Here is a 25887-nt window from a genome sequence, read left to right as displayed (position 1 = left end):
GGAGAAAAAAAAGCATCTTAAAAGTAGACTGAAACATTATTTACAATTTTATTGTACAATTCTTATTACAATTGAATGCATAAAATACAGTACATTGTATAAAATATATTTTTTAATATTTAACATTTGTCTATCCCCTTCTTTTCTATAAATAAAAATCACAACAATGGAGTTGATGTGATTTTAAATGTTACATTAAAAGCTGTTTATCTGAGCAAACTGATGTAAAAACAATGGAGCAGGTCATTTAAAGCGAAAGAAACGTGGAAATTAGAAACTATCTTCAGATGGAATAAAATACATAATTAAACAGTAAATATTAGGATTTCACAAATATGAAAAACTAAAATGGTGCAAAAAGCATTTTAACTTTGGTAAACGTATTTTGGAGGGGGAATAAAGCACAGCAGGCTAATTAAAAGGAGAAAAAGAAGAAGAGAGAAGTCTTCCTCATTTTGCCTGTTTGTTGGATTTATTGAGGATCTTCATGAGGTTTGTGGACATAAAATACGGCTTCTGCAGGGATCCATCGTTACGCTCCAGATCCTCCACTGTGAGAACAACAGTCAAGTTTAATCAGCTACCTCTAATAATCAGCGCCCTCTACTGGTACTGAGTGTAACATTACAGTCTTAGAATAAATACATATATCAGTCCTCGAACAGTGAGCTTTACAGATCTTTTTTTTCTATCCTCTTTTCCACATCAGCCTTATTTATTACATTTGCAATTATTTTAAACATTTCATTGAATTAAATTATTGCCCTGATTGTAGATGCACTGCAAAAACAAATTTTTACCAAATATTTTTGTATAGTTTGTAGTACAAATATCTTACTATACTTGGAATAAGATCAAACTACCTTACAAGTAGTTTTTCTGCAAGACATAGGAGCTTGTTTTGAGCTAATAATTAATATTAATGAAAAAGTTCCACTGGCAGATTATTTCACTTACAGTGTGGCAAAACATTTAACGTTTTCATAATATTAAGGAATTATTTACTTAAAACAAGGTCCTATATCGTACAGAAAAGTTGCTAGAAAGTAACATTTTGGCTGAAGTTTAATAAGATATTTACACTAAAAAGTAGACCAAAAATAATTGGTAAAATTTTATGTTTTTGCTGTGTGCAGGCAGGATTAAATGAGAAGTTATTTTCTTTTAGCTAACCTAGCTAACAAAGCTAGGTTAGCTGACCTAACGTAGCTTAACTCAACTCATTTAGAAGAACAAACATTTTAATTTTCCCTCCTGTTTCTGATTTAGCTTCACACTACAGATCAAATTTGCACATTATTATTATTAGGTTGGCTAATCTAGTTTAGCTAAACTAGGTCAGCTAACTAATCTATCTAGGTTAGGTAAGGTTAGCTAGCTAGCTAGAGATATTTCTCTGTGGTAATGACTGATGGCGGTACAGTAGTGATGACTGTGTTATGATTGACGTTTACTCACAGAAGCAGAGGAAGAGCGTGTCGACACACATGTTGTACACGTTGAAGAAACCGTGAGCTATCAGGTAGCTACCAAACACCACAGTCTGAAACAACATCCACATAGATGGATAAATATAAAATGCAGCTGGATGTTTAATGATAGAAAATAGAGTGACTATCAGCTCACAATAATTGGCATCCAGTAGTAGTTGAGAGTTTCAGAGCGAAATGTGTCGCCTGGGAGCTTAATCCGTCCAGAGAAGAAAAAGAACGACAAAACACCTGAAGAGAAAAATAAACAACACTTAAAAGTTTTAGTTCTTACACAGCCACATTATTTACTTACAATTAAGATTTCTGTAAAATATAAGAGCTTGTTTTAAGTAAATAATTCCTGAACAATGATAAAAAGTACGAGCTCCATTTATTTAACTTATATCATGGGAACAATGTTATAAAAGATTAAATCAATATTAGGGAGTTATTTTCTAAAACCAAGCTTCTATATCTTCCTTAAAGGTTACCTGTAGGTCAGTTTTGCCTTATTTCAAGTAAACTAAGTGTTTAAATGTGAAACTAAACGAAACTGCTTGATAAGATTTTGTGTTTTTGAAAACAGAATCCATGTCCTCACCTACTCCTCCAACCACAAGCAGTTTTCCAAAGAACAGCAGAACGTCGGTCACTTTATCGAGAACCACCACCCTGTGAGGAGGAAAAATAAAACCAGAACCGAGTCATAAACGGCTTCAGAGGATGGAAAGATCTGATGATTTTAACATGACTGCAGCACAAACCTTATGATATTTCTCATGAGCAGACTGAAAGCGTTTTTCGCTGAGACGCAGAAGTTCTTCCCATAAATAGCAATCTGACAAAAAAAGAAGAAATATTTAGGAAAAATGATGAGTTTGAATTGATTCAGGTTATAGTGACAGATTGTTTCCTCACCATGATGTAGGCGTTCCTGTTGATGAACTTTATAAACTTCTCCAGACACCAGAAGCAGCATTTTAAGCAGCACAGTACAAAACGGGCACAAGGGTTTTGTGCCGCTGGAAACAAGACATTAAACCTTGAAACAGTCCCTCAAAAACCAAAACCTGTTTCATATTCATGTAAAACTATCTATTTACAGCAAATGTTGCTCATCTTAACATTTTAAATCAGCTGGAAGAGACTTACATCTGGTCTTGTGGTCGATGTACTCCAGTATAATCCTCACGACCTGAACCACAGTCAGGATTAAAGAACCAAAGGCGAGAGAGCCAACATGGTACCTACAGTAAAGGTCAAACATTACAAATCCCAGTTTAAATGAGAATGTAACCAGCAAGGAGACATGGTGACCACAGCAGGACGCTAGTCAAGGTTTAGCACAGTAAAACATTTAGCAAAATAAATCTAGCAAATCATAGAGACCTATGATGTCTTGAACAGGTTAAGATAGATTTATGGGCAACACATGTTTATTACATTTTTAACACCAAATTATTCTTAAATAATGATTTTTTATTCTGCTCAGCTCTGCCTCCTTCCAGAGTGAGCTGTTTTAGGATGTCCTGTCACTTTAAATCGAAATAAACTGCTCCTGGCCACGCCCCCCCAACTCAACGTTTACACTCACAACTGAAAATGGCTGCAATCAGATGAGGAATTATACATCTTTGCATCTTTGAAAAGCATTAGTAGAGCCTCCTGCACAACCAACCAGAATGCAGCAAGTTGTTTCTGGATGGTAAGTTGTCTACAACAAAAAAACTTGACTTTTCCAGCAGCCATTGTACGGCACAAAAAGCAGCTGACCAAACGTGCTGGAGCTTTTCTTGGGTTGCTAGGTAACAGCGCAGTGCTCCACTGACAGATTATTTCATTTACAACACAGAAAAAATGTCTTGTTATAAGTAAAATAATATGCTAGTGGAAGTATTACTTTTTTGGAAATTAATATTAAGGAATTATTGACTTAAAACAAGTCAGTAATTTTTATCAAGACTTTTTATATCTTGATAAAAAGTTATTTTTGTCTTATTTCAAAGGTTTTAAGGAACTAGACCAAAGATACTTGGTAAGATTTTGTGTTTTTGCACTTAAGGGAAAGTTTTTTTGTTGTTGTTTTTTTTTTCAATTTTTGGCTCCGAAGAGTTTTTGCGGCGCTAGTGGCTCGTATTTTTTAGACAGTAGGCAGGCAGGAAGGAGGGTGAGGGGAGGGGGAAGACATGCGGCAAAGGTCGTCGGGACCGGGAGTCGAACCTGCGACGTCCGCGTCGAGGACTAAGACCTCCAAACGTGGGGCGTGCTAACCCCCTGCACCACCACAGCAAGCCCCATAGTTTTGTTTTTACTAGGTTCTTGGGACGCCCTGTGCACCGTAGCGCTCTGAGTGGTGAGCCATGTTGCCAAATAAAACCAAAACCAAAACCCAGTTTCTGGGTTCACAGCTTAACCTTTAAATAAAAAAGATTGTGAAACCTGATTAAAACATCAGATGGAGCTTTAATGTTTCTTTTACTTTAGAGGAATAATAATCATTTTAATGTCGCTAAACTATAAATGGAAGGATTATTTAGATCACACAAATCGCATAAATCTAAATAACTGAACTTAAACTCTTGACATTACCTGAGTGTTCGCATAAAGCTGGCGCCCACTGGAAACATGGGGATGTCGTCCGGCTTGCTGAAGGCCCAGTAGTAGGAGGCGAAGGCCCCGGCCAGCGTGCACTGCCCCACGGCGATGACGAAGTTCACACACCAGAGGAAGGCGATCGCGTTGTAAATCTGCAGGTTGAACATGTTCTTCTGGAAGAGACCTTCCTCGTTATAGTTGATGAAGATGCAGCTGGCTGTAGGGCACTCTGGGTAATCTGATGAGTTGAAAGTCTGACAGCAAGCCACAGAGAAGTTAGTGATGAAATTATCCCTGTGCTGAAAACGTATGAGGTCATGGTTCAACCTGAGGGTCACAGGTCACGTTGCCGGTGATGCTCGTACAGCCGCCGTACGAGTGATTTAAAGGCACCACTTTGTAGATGGGCTGTCCTGATGTGGCCAAGTATCTGCAGATCCCAGTTCAGCCAAAACAAACACTGGAGCCCAACAGTCAGAGCTGGGCAGTTACTAGTTACATTTACTCAATTACATTTATTGGAGTAACGTTTTTGAAAATGTTCTTTTAGTAATATTTTTATTAAGTGTACTTTTTTGTTTTTCTTGAGTAATTTTATTATGAGGTATTTCTACTCTTACTTGAGTAAATTTTCTGGATTCTCTACCCACTGAATGAAAAACTAACATGTTTAAACCAAAAATTTACCACAAACAGACACAAACCTGCAGTTTTTGTTAAAGTTCCATAAGTTTTATACTGAAAGAAACTGATTTGGAAAAAAAAATATTTTACCTGATTTTGATACTTATATGAATTATTGTAATTTCCATCCTTAAAACACCAAAATTTCCATGTAACTTTATATTTTGTTCTGTCTGATTATGTAATTTTTAAATATTAAATGATTGATAATTTGATAAGTTACTGAGTATTTGAGAAGACTTTTTACCAAATACTTTTTTACTATTACTTGTACAACTTTTGGATACTCTGCCCACCTCTACTAACAGTAGTCAAAGGAGGGTAGGGTATACAAAAATTGTACTCAAGTAAAAGTAGAACTACTTCAACATATTTTTACTCAAGTGACAGTAAAAAGTAGCCGTCCAAGAAATTACTCAGGTAAGAGTAAAAAGGTCTTCTCAAGTACTGATCTAAACATCAATCATTCAATATTTTAAAATTATATCATCAGACAGAACAAAATGTAAAATAGAAATTTTGGTATTTTAAGGATGAAAATGAAAATAAATATTTAGGGCTGAAATGATTTATTGTGACTAATAGATTATTTAGTGAACTAATTTAGTAGTTGATTAATTGTTAGCTTTAGTAAAGCTAAAGGATACATTGCGGTGGCGCCCCAGTAGGAGACGCAGACCAGCAGCAGAGCAAATGTGACCAGAGGGAACGCCAGGGAAGACATCATGTGACCAATCGCTCTGCAGGTTATAAACAGGAGTTAACATCTCAAAAACAAACATCTTTATTAAAAACAACATGTTCTGTTTCTGCATCTTGAATCAAAGCAGCTCAGTCAGAGGGTTTTGTTATGGGCAACGTTAGCTGCGTTTCCATTGCAAATATGCGCAAAACTTTAACATTCCACTAATGTAAAAAAAAAACAAAAAAACAATTTCACAAATGTGGTGTTTCCATTAAATAAGAAATGCAATTTAATAAATAAATAAAATTTTTAAAAAATCACACATGAATAAGCTTGTCCATGCGATTCATACTAAAAGAAACTTGCTGTGCCGTCTTTTTAATCGACACTGCCAGGTTTCTATTAAGCAGATTTATTTTAGTAGTTCCAATTTGAACTAGTAAAATGTGTAACATGTTTTATTTTAACAATGTTACAGATATTTGTGAAGTTTGTCAAAATCTACTTATTTATTCTTTGAATTTATTTTGTTTGGTCAACAAGTAGTTTCTCCAGACATTTATCGGAGTTTTAATTTCTGTTACGCTGCTCTTGGCAGTTGGTGGTTACCATAGCAACCGGTAACTGACAGCTCCGCCCCCTTTTTTCCTGTTGCCGTCGGTAACCGTGGTACTAGTAGGATCAGCTCTGTGTTTTCTTTACAAATTTGATCTTTTAACATATATTTTAGACAAATTGAATCATATACAGTGTCACATGAGTAATTTTGCCATGTTTTGTGTATGTTTTTATCTGTTATTATTAATGTTGTCTGTTTGAACTATGTTTGATTTTCAAAATGCTAACTGCTGCCAACTGCTCATTGGGAGCTATTGCTTTGTAGTTTGTTTAGGGTTATTTATTACATTTTAATGAATGTATAGGGGCAGAAGCTGTTAACCATCTTGATTTCCTCTTTTGTTAGAGTAAATACACTAAACCTGAATGTGTCCGTCGTGAAGTCCACCTATTAGGCCTGAGACGAACAGACGGGTTACAGAGGGTCAATGGAAACGCAGCTACCGACAGTCACCCAGGGCAGCAACAGAAATGGGGCCCACAAGCACCAGGTAAAAGAATATAACTCCAGGTATACCTTGAACAGGTTTTCTGTTGCTTTTTGTCCTGCCTTTTATTGCTTTCCAGTTGTGATCCGACTCACCTGCTGGACTCCTGAATGAGAGCGATCGCTATCAGGATTCTGGTTCTGAGGAAGATGAGGGTGAGGAGGATGATGGCTTCCACCACACAGAGGATTATCACTGAGGGTCAGAGAAATTATCCACACCAATCACTCATATCTATTCATTCAACAAACATCATTAATAAAAATTTTGCTTTTGCCCTGTAATTTGAAATCTGCTTTTTGTATGTATTCAGGGAGTCTCATTTTAAAAAAAGAATAAACAGAAAACATCTTTAAGGAGATAAAAAAAAATCCTAACACTGCTGAAGAAAGTAAATGCTATCAATTAAAGCATATTAGCACCGCAACTAACAATTATTGTCATTTCTTCCAGACTTTTTCATCAGTTTTTTGATCTCATCAGGTTCCTATTGACCCAAAACCTCAACAATTTTCTTAAAATTTCTTAAAATTAACTGAAAACACAAAACACATTTGAATTGAAAACAAAACTAATCTTACAAATGGCCAGCCAGGTCTCCTGGACATGCAGGTAAGTCTGAAAGTTTGTGGTGAATCCGACGTTAGTGATGCTTGCGGACTGTTGTTTGTAGTTAGCGTATTCCCAGTAGCAGTGCCAGATTCCTGCGTTGGAAAATTATCAAAACATCTTAAGAAGTGGAAGTTAACATTTAGAAAAAACAGCTTGAAATCACAACAGCGATGAAAAAAACACTTTAAAAGTGTTGTTAGCCGTTAGCTGGAAGACTAAAAAATAAAAAATAGTGCTGCAAATATGAAAGCAGATGAGTTTTTACCGTAAGCGCCAGATGCCAGGAGTCCGATGATGATCAGCCAGATCATCACTGGAGCGATGAACCTCAGCAGCAGCAGGAACAGCAGACTGACCAGCATGGCTATCACCAAACCACTAAAACCAGTTAGACAAGACAGGAGCAGCAGGAAGAAACCAGTTACCAATGAGACAACAGGAGATCAAAGCTTAAAACATGAATTTATTTCAAGAAAAATACTTAATTCTCCTAAAGATTAATGAAGTGAACCAAAAAAACTGCAATTATTTTTTATTTTATTTCATTCTAGTTTTTATTTGTAATTTTCCAGTTGCATTATGTCCATGTTTTTATTACTTTATGTGTGGAAACTACAGAGGTTGTACTACAGCTGAAACGATTAATCGGATTAATTGTGACAAATTGATTACTATAAATAATTGTCAACTAATTTAATAATCGATTAAAGCACGTGTGTCAAACTGAAGGTCCGTGGGCCAAATCTGGCTGGCCGTAGCATTTTATGTGATTCTAGACTATACACTAAGTGTGCTTAAATATAATGCAATCAATCAAATCAATTCAATTTTTATTAATTTACTGCCAAATTATATCTTGGCAATTATTGAGGAAATTCACACAGTCAACAAATCCCAGCACTTTTTGCACTAATACATGATTGGGAGTTTATTGCAGATTTTTCTCAAAAATTGTCAAAAACTTTACTTGTACTAAACAGCTGCCTTTGCAATAATTAATGTCAGATTATAGTCTATGATCCATATAGCCAGTAATAAAAGGTCGCATTTACCGTCATAAATAAGTGAAAATATTTCCAAATTAGTACCACAAACAAAATCCTGGAGGGGCTGAAATTAAATAATTTTATTTAATTTTAAGAATTTGTTGATATTTTAAGTTTGGTGAGCAGGTTTTATCAATACATTCTGGCACAACCGGGCCTTTAAAAGTATTAATGATTTTGATTTGGCCCAAAACGAAGATGAGTTCAACACCCCTGGATTAAAAATTCAAAAAAGTCCATTTGCTGACTGCAAAAATGACTGGGTGTTTCTGGAAACAGCTGAGACCCATATAGAAGTACAAAAATGTCCAAAATGTTACTTTTAAAGGGAACCTAGAATGCTAAACTTGCATCTATAAAGTGAAATTTTGTTAGTCTATCATAAAATCCACTGAAGCCTGTATTTATAAAGTGGTAAAATGTGAAACTGGTGCAGCTCAGCTAAAAACTCACACTAGAATCCACGGCCAGGATGATGCAAAATCTTCAAAGATCCGGAGGCCAACGTTTTTGACATTGAAGCTGTTGATTATGTCTCTAATGAGGAGAAATTCAAAGATAAGTTGCATTAGAGCTGCTCTTCTCTCAAACTCTGGATAAAAACTAAGACTTAACAAGAACTAAAGCAAGGACGACACGGCGGCGTTCGTCTAAAACAGGAGTGACCAACAGTAGCTCTTCCAGGAGAGCTACTGTTCTGCAGCTTTTGGATGCATCCCTGCTGCAACAAACCTCAATTATATACAGGGCTCATACACTTTCCCACAGTAAAATTAGAATAGAATAGAATAGAATAGAATTAAACTTTATCGTCATTGCACTGTCACAAGTACAAGCAACGAGATGTAGTTTGCATCTATCCAGAAGTGCTCTACAAGATATAAATATTTATTTACAGATGTACAAGACTATGTATGTAGGGACTATAATATATATATATATATAAATTCAAGAACTTTTCAAGTTCTTGAATTTGAAGAACTTGAAATTCAAGTTTTAAGTTCTTGAATTTCAAGTTTGAATCCCGAAGTATTGAAAAAATACTTCGGGATTCCCTTAAAAAAAATACTTCGGGATTTTTTTAAGGGAAAATACTTCCCTTAAAATTATTTTTAAGGGAAATTTTGGTTTTTTAGAATTATATGAAGCTAAATTGGGGTCATAAAGTTCGCTAATTTTTTAAAACTGAACAAAGGAGATTTGAAAGTGGAAAATAAATTTGAAAAAAAAAAAAAGATTTGTAACTAAGAAAAATAATAAACCGGAAAAAATAAAAATAGAAAAACGGGTAGTTTTTAATTTTTTTCAGTTTCAAACTCCTTTTTCATTTTCAAAACATTTTTGAGCAAATTTCATGGCCCTAAATTAGCTCCATATAACTCACCTGAGGCAAGTTTGCTAGTTTATTGTTGAAACTGAAAAAAATAAAGCTGAAACTTAAAAATAATTTTGAAACTGAAAAAGAAACATAAACTGTAAAAAAATGAAACAGAATAAATTTAAAAAAGACAGTTGTTGAGAGAAAAAAAGCAGTTTTGAAGTTTTTCTCAGTTTCAAACTTTCGTTTCCAGTTTCAAAACAGACATTTTTGAGCAAACTTGATGGCCCTGATTTAGACCCATATGACTCACCTGAAACACGTTTAGTCTGATTTAACTTCAGACAGAGAGAAAAAATGTGTTTCTGAAAACATCTGGTTTCAGATACATAAAGTTAATCCAAATTTAGGCGTTAAATTGCATTTTATTACCAAACTGTGCAGTTTGAATATCGAGCAGTTACAAGGACTGTACACAGAAATCAAGCATTTCCAAACCTTGAACAGACCTAATTGACATTCAAGCATTTTCAAGGATTTCAAGCAACCTGCTTCTTGTTTACCCTCTGCAGAGCTGAATTGATGTGTTTTGCATCTGAATTAGCAGCTCTCCAGGAATGAACATTTAACACACTACAGAGCCGTCACTACATTGTCCCATTTTTCCTCCGCTACACCTTCAAGCAGACATAAAAAACAAGACAAACTTTAAGAAGTCTCCTTTAATCATTAGATTAAAGTAGTAGACTCAAACTACAGCGCCTGAAACTAATAATAAGTTTTGTGAGGCGTTTAGCGGCCGGCGTGCGTCCCTGAAGCCACCGCCACCCAGCTGCTACACTAAAGCCGACGAAAACTCACAACCACTGACCGTGAGCTGGTGATGAGGAGCAGGGAGGAGGCAGAGAAAAGCTGAGGTTTATCATCTGTTGGTGCTGCGAACATTTTAACAGTTAGTGGTTTGTGTCTTACCCAGTGCCGTTCTTGATGAGGTTCGCCGTCTCGTTAACCGAGCTCGGCAAACCTGGGGTGCTGGAGAAAGAGTCGGGGATTGAGCCCAGTTTCTGGATGTCAGGGAAACATCTCCCCAACGCTAAAAAAAGAGGAAAAAAGAGATTGATCTGAATTTCACAAAATGAAAACAAAACCTTTTTCTTTTAAAGTTGGTAAAAGTGGTTAATATTTAAACAAAAGCATGCAGTCATAACATTGTGAGAATAAAGTCGTAATATTGCCAGAATAACGTCACACTCATAAAAGTAAACTTCTAATTGTCATATATTGAGGAATGTTGAGCATCTTGTGTTTATACTTTATATTTATCTTACTAATAAGGAAACACATGAGCTGAAGTGTTCAATACAACTTTAGTCTGGTTAAATTAAAACTTAATTCCTGTATTATTACTAAAAGTACTTTATTTTGGTAATATTATGACTTTATTCTCAAAATATTACAATTCTGTTCTCGTTATTTTGACTTCATTCTCGTATTACTGTGACTTTTTTCTGGTAATTTATGTCTTTGTTCTTATAATATTAAGACTTTATTTTCATAATTTCATAACTTCATTCGTGTTATTTTAACTTGTATGAGTTTATGCTCTTGTAATTGTGGCTTTATTCACATAATTCTATGACTTTATTCTTGTAATTTTCTCTTAGTTACTGTAATATCCTTCTTTTTTTATCTTTCTTAGCCTGACCTCATGAATAATCAAAGATTTTTCCTCACCTGAGGTTGTTGGTATGCGGAAGAAAGGACAGAGTTCTTTGTTCACAATTTCCGAAACACTCTAAAAATAAGATCATTTATAGTTTTAAATAAACTCTAATTCGGGTTAATGGTAAAACAGCAGCAACAAAAAGCTGTAGCTCACCAAATCGGTTTTTTGCAGGTCTAATGATGGAACGCATAAACTTTGGTTAAAAACATCCTTTGCTAATTTTCCAGGGATATAATCCAGAGGGCTGACAGCCCAGAAGGTTGAAGGACATTCTTTTACACAAATCTGTGGGTGAAAATAAAAGCTTTGTATTAATTAAAGTGAATTCAGACAGCTGTAGAGTAAACATAAAGCTGGTGTCTGTACCTGTGTGGTTGGGCACTGCAACCCGCTCAGAGTCGCCACCAGAACGTTCGCAGATGAGGCACATTTCAGAATATCAAAGTAGAACAAGTGTGGTTTGTCTCTGGAGGAGAAAATCAGGTTTTATCATAAGATTTAAAGCTGCCATACAGTAATAACACTCCTGAATTGTTTTCACTTATTGTTGTTTTACAGATTACAATAAAGTTTAATGTATTTTCTTTAACTTTAAAGCAACATGCCAATACAAAGCATTCTACATGGTACACAGAAAAAAAAAGTCTGAAAAGTGTGACTTGTCTTTTTTGTGTTTTCAGTCAGAGGCTTTTTAGATTTGCTGCAAGACTGTCTGCTACTGGAGCTCCTTCCAAAAGTCAATAGATGATGTCATCACCGAATTTACATATTTGGTCACATGTAATCCAGGCAGTAGAAGAAAGGATTATCTAATTTGAATAGAAATACTATAAACATTTAGAACTACAATTAAACTTTATAAAATAATTGAATAATGGCAATTTTATAATGTAAATAAATACTTTGCGACAGAGTATTAGGGCCATAGTAAGACTTTTTTTTTCTTAATTACAAGAACAAAGCAATAATATTATGAGAAGTCATATGGGAATAAAGTCGTAATATTTCAAGACTAAATAATAATATGAGAATAAACTTGTATGAGAAAGAAGCCATAATAGGATAAAAATGTAATATAAGAATAAAGTCAAAATACTATGACTTTATTCTCGTAATTTTATGTCGTAATTCTACTTTCTTTCTTTTCTTAGTGTGGCCCTAGTACTCCGTAGTTCTACATAAATCAGTTTTGTATAATATCAAACTTTACTCGGTGAAATTCTACTGAGTATTACTGAAGAGATCTGAAGAGATATATGCAATTCCTTTCTATGTTTTTATTGGTGAGAAAATATTAAAAACTATCAGTTCTACTTCACATCTCTGCATTACTGTGTGTTGGTCTGTCACATAAAATCCCCATGAAATAGATTGCAGATTGTGTTTGTAATGTGACAAATTTGGGAATGCTGCTGCATTATTAGAAAAATATCATGAAAACACTGAGGACCTACTTGTTGGGTCCATTGCCACAGAACCATCCAGTTGAATTCCTTGGAAAGAGGACATGTCTGGGATCTCCGTAGAGCCAAGCTAAAAGGAAAAACAAGCAAACAAATCAAAAAAAAATTTATTTAGCCTTTATCCATCAGGATAAAACCCCACTGGGATTAAAAACATCTTTATCAAAGGAGTCCTGGCAGAGAGGCAGCAGCACAAAAGAGAAAAAAAGACCAAAAAAAATCAAAGTTTGTTTAAAAGCACATCTAAAATCTAAAATTATTATCCAAAAAACGGAAAGCTTCATGTGGCTGCAGCGGGTTTGTTTTAATTTCCCCAACCCAGCCACCAGGGGGCACTCCAGCTTGCACTTTCACGCCTTGACTAACCAGCTCCCAGTTTCCAGGTCACACACATAGTAAACAAAAACACAAGTAGAACCAGTTCATACCTGGATTTATTATTAATTCAGAATCTGATCCTAAATCAAACCCCTGCGGTTTGATTGTCTTCAACATTTCCACAGAGTTTTCCACCTTTAACAGATTTGTTAGCTAAAGTAAAGCAAATCCGCCTCGATAATCAGTAATTTTGAAAAGTTTCTAGTGGAAATAAGGTCGTTGACACACATATTGTGGCAGCAGATAACCTGGTTAAACAGTGTGATGTGTTGACTCTAGATAGGAGAGCGAGCCCTGAGTGCTGGAATGAGATTGAGGTGCTGGCCGCTCAACGATGGGAAGTTTCATTCACAGATGAGGGGAAAACGCTTCAAAGAATTAAAGGAACTCAGTGTTTCCTATTATGTCCAAAACATACAACTCCAACATCTGCGAGTAAAACAGATACAGATCAGTGTAGCTCGCTTTTATGATTTTTAGGAACTATATTTACCTGTTTCCGTTCTGATCAGTTTTGTTGTTTATTTATTTTACCTCATTAGTTTCATTCCTTTCTGTGTTTAGTTTTAGTTTATTCTTATCTCCTGTTAATGCGTTCAGATCTGGATTCCTTTATTAGTGTTTTCCTTTCTGTTTATTGTTTATGTTAGTTTCAAGTTTCGTTAAATTGTTTATCTTCCATTTTCTCTCATTCTTGTACCCCCAGCTATACTTACACTGCAAAAACTCCAAACATTACCAAGTATTTTATGTCTTGTTTATACTGCAAATACATTGGTAAACTTGAAATGAGACGACAACTTACGAGTAACTTTTCAACAAGAAATGGCAGCTTGTTTTAAGTTGATAATTCCTTAATGTTAATTTTAAAAAAGTACTAGCTGGTGAAGGGAAAATGTCTTGTTATAACTTAAATAATATGCCAGTGAAACCAGTACTTTTCTATCAATATTAAGGAATCATTGACTTAAAACAAGCTCCTATATCTTGCTGAAAAGTTACTTGTAAATTAAGTTTTTTTTTATTTCAAGTTTATTAAGATTTTTGCACTAAAAATAGACTTTGTGTTTTTGCAGTACATTCTCTGCTCCTTCCTCCTACTGTTGGTTTGTTCCCTTGTCCTCCATTCGTCCCATTGCCCTGTTGACTAATGAAACTTCCTGCTCCACTTTCATGTCTTTCATTTCTCGTTAATAAATACAAAACCTACACAAAAAAACCTACAAAACAGCAGAAAAACCTCAGAAGAAGAAATGAGCACAACTTCCTTCTTCACAAAATGTAAACAAAAATGGAGTAGCATCAGATTTTAGTGGCTCTAGGTTTTCTCTTTTGTCTTTGGTAAAAATACTACGAGCCATTTCTCCTGCTAGCTCTAGACACTTTTGTTTGTTTTGGTTGTATTTACCCAGAATCCCCTGCACTTTAATCCACTTCCTGCTTTTGGAGTGGACTCCAGTCCGCTTCACATTCACATATGCATCAAATAGCATCAGAGTTCACATTAACCGAACTGAGACCCAGATTTTTGGGCAGACCAGAGTTCAGTTTTTTGGTTCACATATTTCAAATGAACCAAACTTCTACACAAATGAACTAGTTGGATTAAAGTGAACTAAACTCAAATGAACCCTTAAAATACAGAGGAACCAACTTCATTAAGAATTTTTATTATATCTGGAGTTTTCAATTGACCACATCTTTGTTCCTCTACATCGGAGGTGTTAAAAGTGTGGCCCGGGGGCCATTTGTGGCCCGTGCTGTCAGTTTGTGCGGCCCCCAACTGCAATTCAAGAATGATTCAACTGCAAACTTTTTATTTTTAATCAGGGTGTAATTATAAAATTATAACATAACTTTCTTACAATAAAAAATGTTAAGCACAACACAAAGTTTTTGTCTTTTTATAACCAAGCATTTATAATAAGTACAGACTTTTACTGACTTTGCTGTTCCTAAATCAGATTTTATTTAATTTATTAAACTTGGCTAAATACACCAAGTGTTTTGAAAGGAATCTTATCCTTATAACAGAATAAATTTGTTCGATCAAGACCGAAAGAATTTGAAAAGAATTTCATGAGACTGCGTTGAGAAAACAAAGTGTCTTCAGTCAGAGGTTTCTTTAAATTCACTGTAACACAGACTGCTACAGGAGATCTTTCCTGCCAGCAGCCATCACCATCTACAATAACTGTGAGGAATCTGAATTAATATGACTTGCAACAACATTTAAGTTTTAAATTTGAATGTGAAAACTGCTCTACATGAACAGTGGAAGTTCTGCCAGAAACTTTTGGATCTTTTGGTTTCACTCACCTAACATTCCTACGCCAATGTAGCCGAGGATGACGATCATGAACAGAATACAGCAGATTATATCCGTGCATCCTCTGTGGAGAAAATGTAATAATAAAAAAAGTCAGGAAGAATTTGAATATATCAGAGTAGAATAAAACAAAATATCTTAAAGTTTTACCTTTTCTTTATGGGTCCATTAAAGGTTGGGTCAAACTGAGCCGGTTCCCCTGGGAACAGAAAACAGTCATTAAACATTAATCAGGGGACATCGCTGTTTATGGTCATTATCAAGTAAACAGCAGCAATGGAGACATCATGAACTTTTAATCACTTTAAGGAAACAGACAGGAATATTTATCAGTATCTACAAATATGAAAAAAAAAAAAAACTTCCTGTTGCTTTTTAAAATAAAGTGTTTCTTTGAGTTTTTAGGGTTAATAAATTACTGTGGAACTGAGTAAGGAAAACATTTTAAAGCATGACAGAATATCAATATTGTTTGGTAAAGGTATAGGTAATTTTATTTATATCGCACATTTTCAGCAACAAGGCAATACAAAGTGCTTTACAGGAATTAAAAGGAAATACATACAAAATAACAAACCAAAGGAAAGAGCAAAGGAAGAAAAAAAATTTATGTTGATCTAAAGTATGTAAACTGTGTGCGCCTGTTTAGGGTTAGTAGATAAGTATAAGTAAGTATCCTCTGGTCTAATTCCTTTTCTGGGTTGGAAGAATAGGAGTCTAAAAAGTAATTGTTAAGATAGTTTTTCTGGGTTCTAAGTTTGTTCTAATCCCTGTTCTGGGTTGCAGTAATAGGAGTCTCTACAAAATAATCTAAAAATCAATCTAAGAAGTTTAATATTGGTCTAAATGTCGTTGAATTCTGTTCAATGACAATAAATGCTATCTATCTATCTATCTATCTATCTATATAAATAGTGAGTACTCTACATTTTCTAAAGAAAATAAGCTAAAGAGTGACTAATAAACTATTATAAAAATAAATATTGAACTCTTAATTCATAAAAGTTTCAGTAAGTTTAGCTGTGTAAATATGGGATTTGTTTCACAATTCAAGGCTAATGCTTATGCACACTTTTTTCTTCTACTCAACTTTTCAGCTCTCTGGACACACAGCTCTCTTTGGCCATGACCTTGTTAATGTTTCAACGACCTGGAAAATCAGCCATCATACTCATGACAGTCCAGCCATAACATTAAAACTTTAAAGGTTTTTTATTGACCTTACACAACATTCAAACTGTAAAGGCTGAGTTTTCATTTACTGAAGCCATTACTGTAACTTATTTAACGTATAATTTAAGAGTTTTAGTTTTTGAACTGAATTTCCTGTTTTATTATGAGATCCACCATTAGAGGGTTTGTGAGGCGTCATGGTTGCTTCCTGGAATAAACAGAACGATGGCAGCGAGTTTCATACTTCTGATTTTACAGGAGCAGAGCATTTTAAAGAGCGCTGCACTCACACGGACTGAAATTTAAATATCATTTGAATCTGGGACATACTTTCCAGATGAGTGAGAGTCACAAACATTTCCTGGTTTTAACAGAATAAATGAGAAAAGTTTATTTTAGGGAGGTGAGTTAGCTTCTCTCTCGCTCCTGACAGTTGGGTTGATGTGCAGGAAAAACCTGCTGAGTGAGTTTTTTCTCATACCAAATACAAGCAGGACTTGATAATCATTTCACAGCTAAACCAAACTCGCTGAACGTGTCTTTAGCAACAATATAAAAATCAACAGGTGAATATTTTCTCTGATTCATGCAAACACAGCTTCCAAAGGGCGCAGCAGTTCGCCACGTAGCTCAGCGACAGCAGGCGTTTCTTACTGCAGCTCGGCTGTAATTACCTCCTCTGGGACCGATTTGAATAGGAGTGAATGGAGACTGTGTCAACATTATTCTCAGAAATGTGCCAGAGGCTTCGAGTAGGATGCAAATACTGAACCAGGATGCAGGAAGTTCAGAGCAAACCAAGCAGGTACAACCTGACAACATCTTAGATTCACAACTATAAGCAAACTTCTTAGGATTTAACCTGAAACAAATAGCTTTAAGCCTGATTGTCAGGGTCAAAATGTCACCACTGGGGAGAAAAGTCGCAAAAGACATTTGTTAGAATTTCCTGTAGTGATTCTTGGAAGAGACTTGATATCTGCTTTGTAGTTGGGAATAAATTGGCTACTTATCCAGTCAGTTTTACCTCAGAAAATATGAAACGTTTTGGAAACCAGAGATTTTTCTGATGTCTTTTCTCAGTGACCAAGCTAACGGCTACAAATACAGGCTAATAAAAAAAAAATCTCTTTGTTTTCACTTCAAAACAAACACAGTAGCAACATTTAGTCCTGTCACAATAACACATTTTGCTGGACAATAAATGATTGTCCCTAAAGTTACTGCAATTAAAGATAATATTGTCGTTTTGAGAGGGTTTTCAAGTAGTATATTGATAATGGTATAATAATGTAAGTTTAACTTATCAAAGACTAATGAACTAAAATTAAATTTTGCAACACAACCAATAAGATATAACAGAAGCTATAAATAAAGTGGATTAAGAAGTTGTAAAACCAAATAGTGTGGTTTTTTTCACAAATAATTAGGAGTCACATTCCGCCAGGTATAAAAAATAAAAATAGAAAAAATGAGCAAATCCAGTAAGCGGATTTGCATGAAATCCACTTACTGGGTAGTACCAAAAAAACAACAACAAAAAAAACTAATTTTACTACAATTATGATACAATTTTATATGCAAGCCAGCCATATTGGATTGGAGATAAAGGTTGGTGATGTTCTGTGACTTTTCCCACATTGAACAGATTGTTCTTATGTTACGTCATACTGAGCTGACAGCCATTTTGGTAGGTATCAGTAACTAGCTGTCATGACAGTTGCTATAGAGTTGCTATGACAACAATAAAAGAAACCCACAAGCTTAGAAACTAATTCTTGCCTCATTCCTAACTTATTAATCATTTAAATACATTACAACTACTTGAGTAATCTACCCACCTCTGTGTAAAACTAAGATAAATATTAGTGATATTTACTGTAGTACTTGCTGCCCATGTAGCTAAATTATTAACTAATTTATTAACTAACTAATGTAGCTTTTATCTGCTAGCCAAGACAGACATGTAGCCTATGTGTTTGTCACTATATGAACTTACTCTGCCGGTCACCAGAACCGCGTTACTCGAATAAAACATTGATTTTATGCCTCTATAGATTTCAGGCCTTGAAGGTTGGATTTTGAGGTTGGGATTGAGAAACAGAATAACACCTTTTATGGAGAATACTGTAAAAAATTTTAAGCTACAAACTTGGAAACTTTAAATTTCTGAATTAAAATTAAATGCATAATTATTTTTCAACCAATCAAGTGATCAAGAATGTTTTGCTTTGTGCTTAATGTTATCAGAATTACTAAAAAAAGTCACGGTATGGTTTTAAAACGGCCCTAATCAATGAAGGAAGTTAATTTTGATTAAAGTAGCACAAGTTCTGTTTTATTCTCTGTTTAAGGTCCATAAAGAAGATAAAGGAAGAAGTAAAAAAAACAACAACAACCCATAAACACTCTGAAAAAACTAAGAGGATATAATTAAAAGTTTAAACTTTTCCACTGACGATGCTTTCGCACGGAGTTTCAAATTTCAGTTCTGCACACAGTAAGGCGTGTGCTTAGAGCAAACAATGACACTCGTTCACCGTGTTCCCGGATAAAAGGATATTTAGGTTTTTTATGTCCTTGTAAAAGCCAGAGAGAAAAGCTTTAAAACCTGCGGACTTTGGATCTTAAATGGTCAAACTGCAGAGCATTTTTACAGCTTAAATCAGAGATCAATGACCTTCACTGAGGAGGAAAGACTTGAGCTTCTAGTTACAGAAATGCTAAATGTGTGTAAAGATTAAGACATTTGGGAAAATAAGCCTCTGATTTAAGGACAGAGGATGAACAAGTTTATCAAACCAAGTTGATTTAAATATTGTCATAAGAGAAACAAATGTGAGATTAGTGTTACTTTCCCCCATGTAATAACAAATCTTTTTACAGACAGAATAATAACTCAGCTTATATAACATATATCATCCAACATGCTAGACGCTTAGAAGCAGCTTTAACATTTTTATTGTTTTATTCTTCATCAAGGCTCAAGTCTGAGACTTTTTATGTACATTTTGCCGCCAAATCTTCAAATTGTGTTTCAAAAATCTCCTTAAAAAACACTTTGTGATATCCAATTATTCATGGTTAGTCAAAGAAAATAAAAAATAATAAACTCTTATTATTTCCTTGTTTTTTCTAGAGAATTTCTGAAATTCATCTTAAAATTTCAAGTTTTTTGGCAGAAATCTACAAATATTAATACAAACTTTTTAATTTAAATTGGCCCTAATAGACCGTTTTACTGATCACCTTTTTAAGAGTCAAAATTTAAATCTAGAACAGCAGATATTTGGAGACTGAAATGCCTGGACTGGATCTGTCAGTCACATTTTGATAGAAAGCTTCTAATTACTGCACTAAAAATACTGATTTCCTAACAATACAACTTTAGAAATGTGTATACGTTTTGGCCTCTTAGGTAAAATAAATAAAACTTAAGTCTTAAAAGCTTCAGGAGGAGGAAATTAACCCTTGTCTGTGTTGTTTTGTGCTTCAGCTAGCTGTGAAAAAGTCAACAGACTCTCCCTGCAGGTAAATATCCAGGTGTAATTAATGCATCTTTTAATACCTTATGAAAACAGAAAAGATTCAGGTGACACCTGAAATAACTTCAACTCATCAAACACATTTTGTATGTAAGGTTAGAAACGCTCAGTGCATTAAATTTAGCATTAGCTGCAGCAGAAAGGAGAAAAGAAAATCTATTTTTATGTCTTAAAACACCGCTGGTAGATGGCAAAGGATAAATTAGTTTAGTTATTTTCTGTAATTTGGAGCCATTTCCTGTTTAAATCCTGCATGGACAGTAAATAATCTAACTGGAAATTTTGCTGAAACTGCAAAGAAAGTACGTTTATATCGCAACATGGTTAATATAGCTAATGATTCGAGAAATGTAAGCTTAAAACAGCATCTAACGTAGATTAACATTTTAATGATTATACTGGTTAAACTGAAGAAAACCTGAAAAGTCTTCCAGTTCTTTCACTTTGATTGATGTGTAGATAGTTTGGAGATTAAAATCTCCAAATATTTCAATCTAAAGCTGCAAAACAGAGAGAGAAATAAGCCAAAAATATCTCCCATTTCACAGATATGCAACGCTAATTTCTCTTCTGTAGGCTGAATTGATTTTTTCTTGAGAAGTTTTCCACCTATGTGGGTTGTTTTTGTTGTTGTTCTTTATTTTTAAATGCAGATATATTTAAAGAATCAGTTTCCAGAGAGATGCCTTAGAGGCTGCATCATTGGTCAGCTTAAAACATTTCTTCCTCTAGTAAATGTTTGATCCTCCCTCTGTTGTCTTGTGAGTTTTAATAGAGGATCAAAGTGCAGCGAGATGCCTTAACTTTATACGTTTCTGTCTCATCCTTCCTGCAAACAGATGTCCTAAGGCTTCAGGGCTAAGTTACAAACGCTTTGTTGAGGTTTTAATAAGCTGGTTTGTGTTTTCTGACCTATGATTGGCTAATAACAGCAGCACAGCTGCACATCAATTCAAGCTGGATTCATAAAAACACCTGTTGGTGTTTGAAAATTGAGCTTTCACTGCAAAAACACAAAGTATTTTTGGTCTAGTTCAAGTGGAAATATCTTAGTACACTTGAAATAAGACAAAACTAACCTAAAAAAAAACTTTTCAGCAAGATATAGGAGCTTGTTTTGAGTTGATAATTCCTTAATATTGTTGAAAAGGTTCTAGTTACATATGAAATAATCTGGCAGTGAAACAAGACATTTAAACATTTATAATAAAGGAAAAGGTGCTAGCTCCACCAGCAGATTGTCAACTAGAAGTATTTAATCAAGATTAAGGTTGAAATGGAAAGGTTTTTTTTGTTGTTGTTTTTTTTTTTAATTTCTTAGACTAATCACAAAGTTTATGAGTCTTTTCTAGAAAATTGTCAACTTTTCAAATTCAGTGATTTAAAGATTTTTTTCTAGAAAATGTCTAAGATTAATCTCAAAATTTAAATTTTTTTAACAAATTTTCAACTTTTCAAACTCAATAATTTCCTGGGGGTTTTTTTTATAGAAAATGTCTAAAATGAATTTCATAATTTACTTTTTAGTAAAATTTCAACTTGCCATACTCAGAAATTTCCAGCTTTTTTCCTAAGATAATTCTAAGATAATCTCTTAATTTCTTTTTGTTTTTTAGTAAATTTTCAACTTTTCAAACTCAATAATTTACTGGGTTTTTTTTTTTTATAGAAGATTTAAAATTAATCTCATCATTTCCTTGTGTTTCTTTTCTTTTTTTTCCTAGACAATTGGAGATTCTTGGGTGGAAATATACTTTTTTTAATCTATATGCAATATTCTGTCTACAGATTAATTTAGCACAACTGGATAAAAGGTTAAATTAAATATATGTTTAGTATTATTGTGATACTGTGATCATTTTACTTTCAATTTCTTTCAAACTATTGCAACCTGCCTTTTGAATTTATAATCTAATCTATAGTGACTATTTTTGCACGACAATTGAGGAGATTAATATCCCTGCTTTTATTTTACCTGGCAGAGTGGATACTCTTTGTTATAATGATCATTTAAATGCATACTGTATCAATAAGAGGATTCGTTTATGTTCTTCCAATTAAGGACTTGGTTTATTACAGTCCCTATGGCAAGCAGTTTTCTGCATGGTCAGCATTGAAGGCCATATTGTCTTTGAGAGGGTCCAGCAAACATTCCAGACAGGACTGGCAGCAGTGTTTGCCACCTTCAACCTTCTTCAACCTCCAGTAGCAACAAGAGGCAGCCAAGACTTTGGAGTTCATTCAACGGTAAAACCATTCCTATAATTTTTTCACAATGAATATAATGACATAGTTTTAAAGTTTTAAAGCAAGTTATGATTAACATTTGACAAAGGCGGTGATGTTTTCTCTTTACATAATTAAAAACAGGATAATTTTTCCACATTAAGTAAAGAAAGCTTTACAAATTGTACCTGCTGTCTTCAGAGCGCCACACTATTTATATTCTCCAAAATTTTCCCATTTTTGATTGTGTTTTTTAGTCGCTTCATTGGGATTAACCCAGAAAGCCGGTCATGGGCAGATGATATCCAAAAAGACAGGAAAGATCATTCAAAAGAAAAAGCAGACAGCGAATGTGCAGGTTTCCACCCTCATCAAAAACCTGATGGACTTTGAGTGGCATTTCATACAGGTTGGTTGTTCTTTTTTCTTTCTTTGAAATATTTCTGTTTCCATATCATTTAAGATCTAAATTATATTGTCTTATCTTTTTCCATGCTGGACGGTGCCTTCATGTGCATATGCAAAGAACGGTAAAATGCTGGCAGCTACAGACGCGAGTATTTTACCGTTCTTTCACAGTATCAATACTGTAGTTGCTTTAATGGTAATCTACTGTCAGAATAAATTACGGTACAGCTACTGTGCATTTACAGTCATTTTTGATCAAGTTAAAGGGAATTCTTTAATTAGATTGCATTTTTGGAGAAGAGAACACACATTTAATGTGTGTTCACATTAAATGTGAACACACTAAATATGAAGGTGAGAATGCGGTCCTGTTGAAACTGCCACTGCTCAGTTTTATTTCCCCATCTCACCTTCTGTCTTGGGCTTTTCTGACAAATCATTCTGTTCTTCTCTCTGGTTAAAAACAACAAGCAGCTACCAAATCTAATAAAGTGTCAGTATTTCACAGTGGTGGGATGTGACTGTACTTAAGTACATTTTTATGTATCTGTACTTCACTTAAGTAGATTTAATGGTGGGTACTTTCGACTTTTACATCAAGTATTTGTACTATTTGTACTTTCTACTACATTTCTATTGACTCTTTGTAGCTGCGTCACTTAATCACTCGAGGCGCCATGACGGTCATCGGAAGTGAGGGATGGGAGTACTGAACAGAGCGACTGAAATTGTTTTCCCAAATTGTTTTTGCCAGTTTATTCATGGTTTCTACTTGTTCGAGTCAAGCTAATTTGTCTGTGAACGCAACACACCTGAGTGGGCCTCGTAGACGGCGCTTTACAAAAGTTGGAAGCAGCTAGCCGACCCGTACCTCCTCCTTCCTGACATGTTTATAAAATTACCGAGTCCACCTGAATTCACACCACATGATTTATGTCACCATGTCAGAAACAGCGTTTCCCCTTAGACCAGAGCAGCATTAAAAACGTGCAAAAGATGAAAAGCTACCAGTTTTTTTCCGTACATGCTAGGCTACATTGTTTCCATGGTTACTGATGGTTAGACTCGTACTTCTCCATAATGCGATATTTGATATGTTTCTAATAATACTTTCTTATAAAGTATATGAACGTTAATCTTCTTACCTTGTAAAAAGTGTTCGCTGAAAATCCGCGATCACACCACGGGCTGACGGTCATTATGATTAACGGTTTGTTATTCATCGCCGCCATCTTTCCTCATTAAACGTTATACAATAAAATCACAAGTTTGGTTTCTATGCTTGTCTGTTGGGGCAGCTGACCGCGCAGCATCCCGTGACCAGCTTTACTGCGAAATCTACTAAATAAAAGCAATATTAGGCTGCCAGATGTGCGTTTCTGACAGGCTTTACAGAAGCGCATTGGTTATTTTGACGTCCGTCATGGCGGAGCGGGCGGTTGATCGAAGAGAGTGACGTCACGTGCAGAGGGTCAATAAAGCGTTGCCTTAGTTACATCCACGTCGCTTTGCGCTTTTTTGATTTGTTTGAAAGTAATCAATGGCGAGAGGAGAACAGGTCCACCGAACCACTGCAAAGCGGGAAAGTACCGTTAGACCCTCATTCTAGAAGAGCAAGGCGGACACTTTGTACAAAATAGAACGCTGCGTATTTGCTTATTGTGAGGGAACGTTTGTCAGCCTCACTGACAAACGAGCAGGTATTAAACAGGTATTAAACATATTTTTAATTAATTTCTGTATTAAGTTTTTTTTACTGATCTGTAATCTAATTAAATGTTCTGTTTTAATTAGCTGTAAACTAGTCATCATTACAATTTGTGGGAAATTAATATGCACGATATTAATACATATCATACATGTATTAATGTATGATACTAATACATTAATACATGTATTAATGTATGATATTAATACATTAATACATGTATTAAGCTTACTCACAAGAAGAAAGTTGTGAGCTGACTTACTTAAGTATATGAACTCTTCATAAATACTCCAATTTACTGAAAATGACTAAGGAATGCTAGAGTGACGCAGGTCATCCCTGAAATCACAAATCTAAATTTAAACTGTCACAGAGAGTAAACACATTAAAATTGCTTTATTATCTGCAGCACTGTTCATTAAAACGGCGCATTGCTGATGTATTAAAATAAAATACGAAACGTACACTTAATTATATTATATTAGCCATTAGGTAATACATTTAGCAAGTGCTTTAACTTTTAATACTTTAAGTTGGTTTTTTTTAAAGCCAGTAATTTCTTACTTTTACACAAGTAAAAATGTTATTGTGGTACTTTAACTTTTACTAGAGTACATTTGTGTCTGTTTATTTGTACTTTAGTACATTGTTTGAGTACTTTCTCCATCACTTCTGTTTCAATCCAAACAATAAAAACCAATTTAGTTTTCTGCTATGTAGATTAAAATATGATTACTTTCAGTTACATGCTCCGAACATTATACAGTGGGAACCTGCCCTGAAAAGACGTAGTCCGGGGAAACTAACGGGCGATGCCGACTCACCGTAGCCGGAGTCCGGCCCGTCCTCTTCTTTTTTCCCCATATTCCTCGGCCTGCCGTCCTCCGGTGCTCCCGCTCCGAACAAAACCGCTAAACCGGACAAAACAAGACGCTAAAACTGGACTAAAAGTGGCTCCGCTGCGTTCGAACGGACCATGGTAACTAAGTGAAGAAATCTTTTCCTTCCTGGCAGTTCTAACTACGCGGTGACGACACAAACGCACCTGCTGTGGGATGCGCACCTGAAGGCTCTGCCACAGATAGTCAATGGGGAGAGAGGTATCACTCCTCCTCACATCGAAGCTTAGAGAGTGGATATTTATTGCATCGCTGTTTGTGCAATCCGGGGACTCCTTCTGTTTAATTTAATTAATTAATTGAGTGGATTTAGTGACAGTGTGTGTGCTGTTAAAATTAGAAAGTTCTACTTAGAGGCTAATTAAACATTGTTACCATGGAAACTGAATATGGATCAGAGAAGAGCCATTGTTGACCATGAACTGATTTCTTAATGGAGTCTTTTTTTTTTGTAATTAAAAAAGAAAACAAGAAATATGACTTCAATCTTAGAATTCTAAAAAAGTAGAGTTTT

General features: G+C 34.9%; 1 protein-coding gene across 2 annotated transcripts; it reads right to left on the bottom strand.

Annotated features, from left to right (window-relative positions):
* Positions 1–34: 34 nt before the first annotated feature.
* Positions 35–25521, bottom strand: slc44a4 (solute carrier family 44 member 4). Of its 2 annotated transcripts, XM_028035631.1 has the most exons (23): positions 25299–25521; positions 15565–15613; positions 15405–15478; positions 12699–12777; positions 11611–11710; positions 11398–11529; positions 11253–11313; positions 10491–10611; positions 10390–10395; positions 8654–8737; positions 7420–7532; positions 7124–7246; positions 6638–6737; positions 5399–5491; positions 4395–4497; positions 4062–4321; positions 2625–2719; positions 2391–2494; positions 2237–2310; positions 2074–2144; positions 1627–1721; positions 1459–1543; positions 35–551 (listed from the first exon to the last, which is right to left on the bottom strand). In XM_028035631.1, the coding sequence occupies exons 1-23, from the start codon at positions 25336–25338 to the stop codon at positions 451–453; spliced, it is 2163 nt and encodes a 720-aa protein (XP_027891432.1). In that variant the 5' UTR covers positions 25339–25521; the 3' UTR covers positions 35–450. The 2 variants fall into 2 exon arrangements, with proteins under 2 accessions (XP_027891432.1, XP_027891433.1); XM_028035632.1 differs by lacking the exon at positions 10390–10395.
* Between the last annotated feature and the right edge of the window lie 366 nt (positions 25522–25887).

The sequence above is a fragment of the Xiphophorus couchianus genome, chromosome 13, assembly GCF_001444195.1.
Source record: "Xiphophorus couchianus chromosome 13, X_couchianus-1.0, whole genome shotgun sequence".
NCBI lineage: Eukaryota > Metazoa > Chordata > Actinopteri > Cyprinodontiformes > Poeciliidae > Xiphophorus > Xiphophorus couchianus.
Note: the sequence above shows the minus strand (reverse complement) of the source record. Positions and strands in the feature narration are given on the sequence as shown.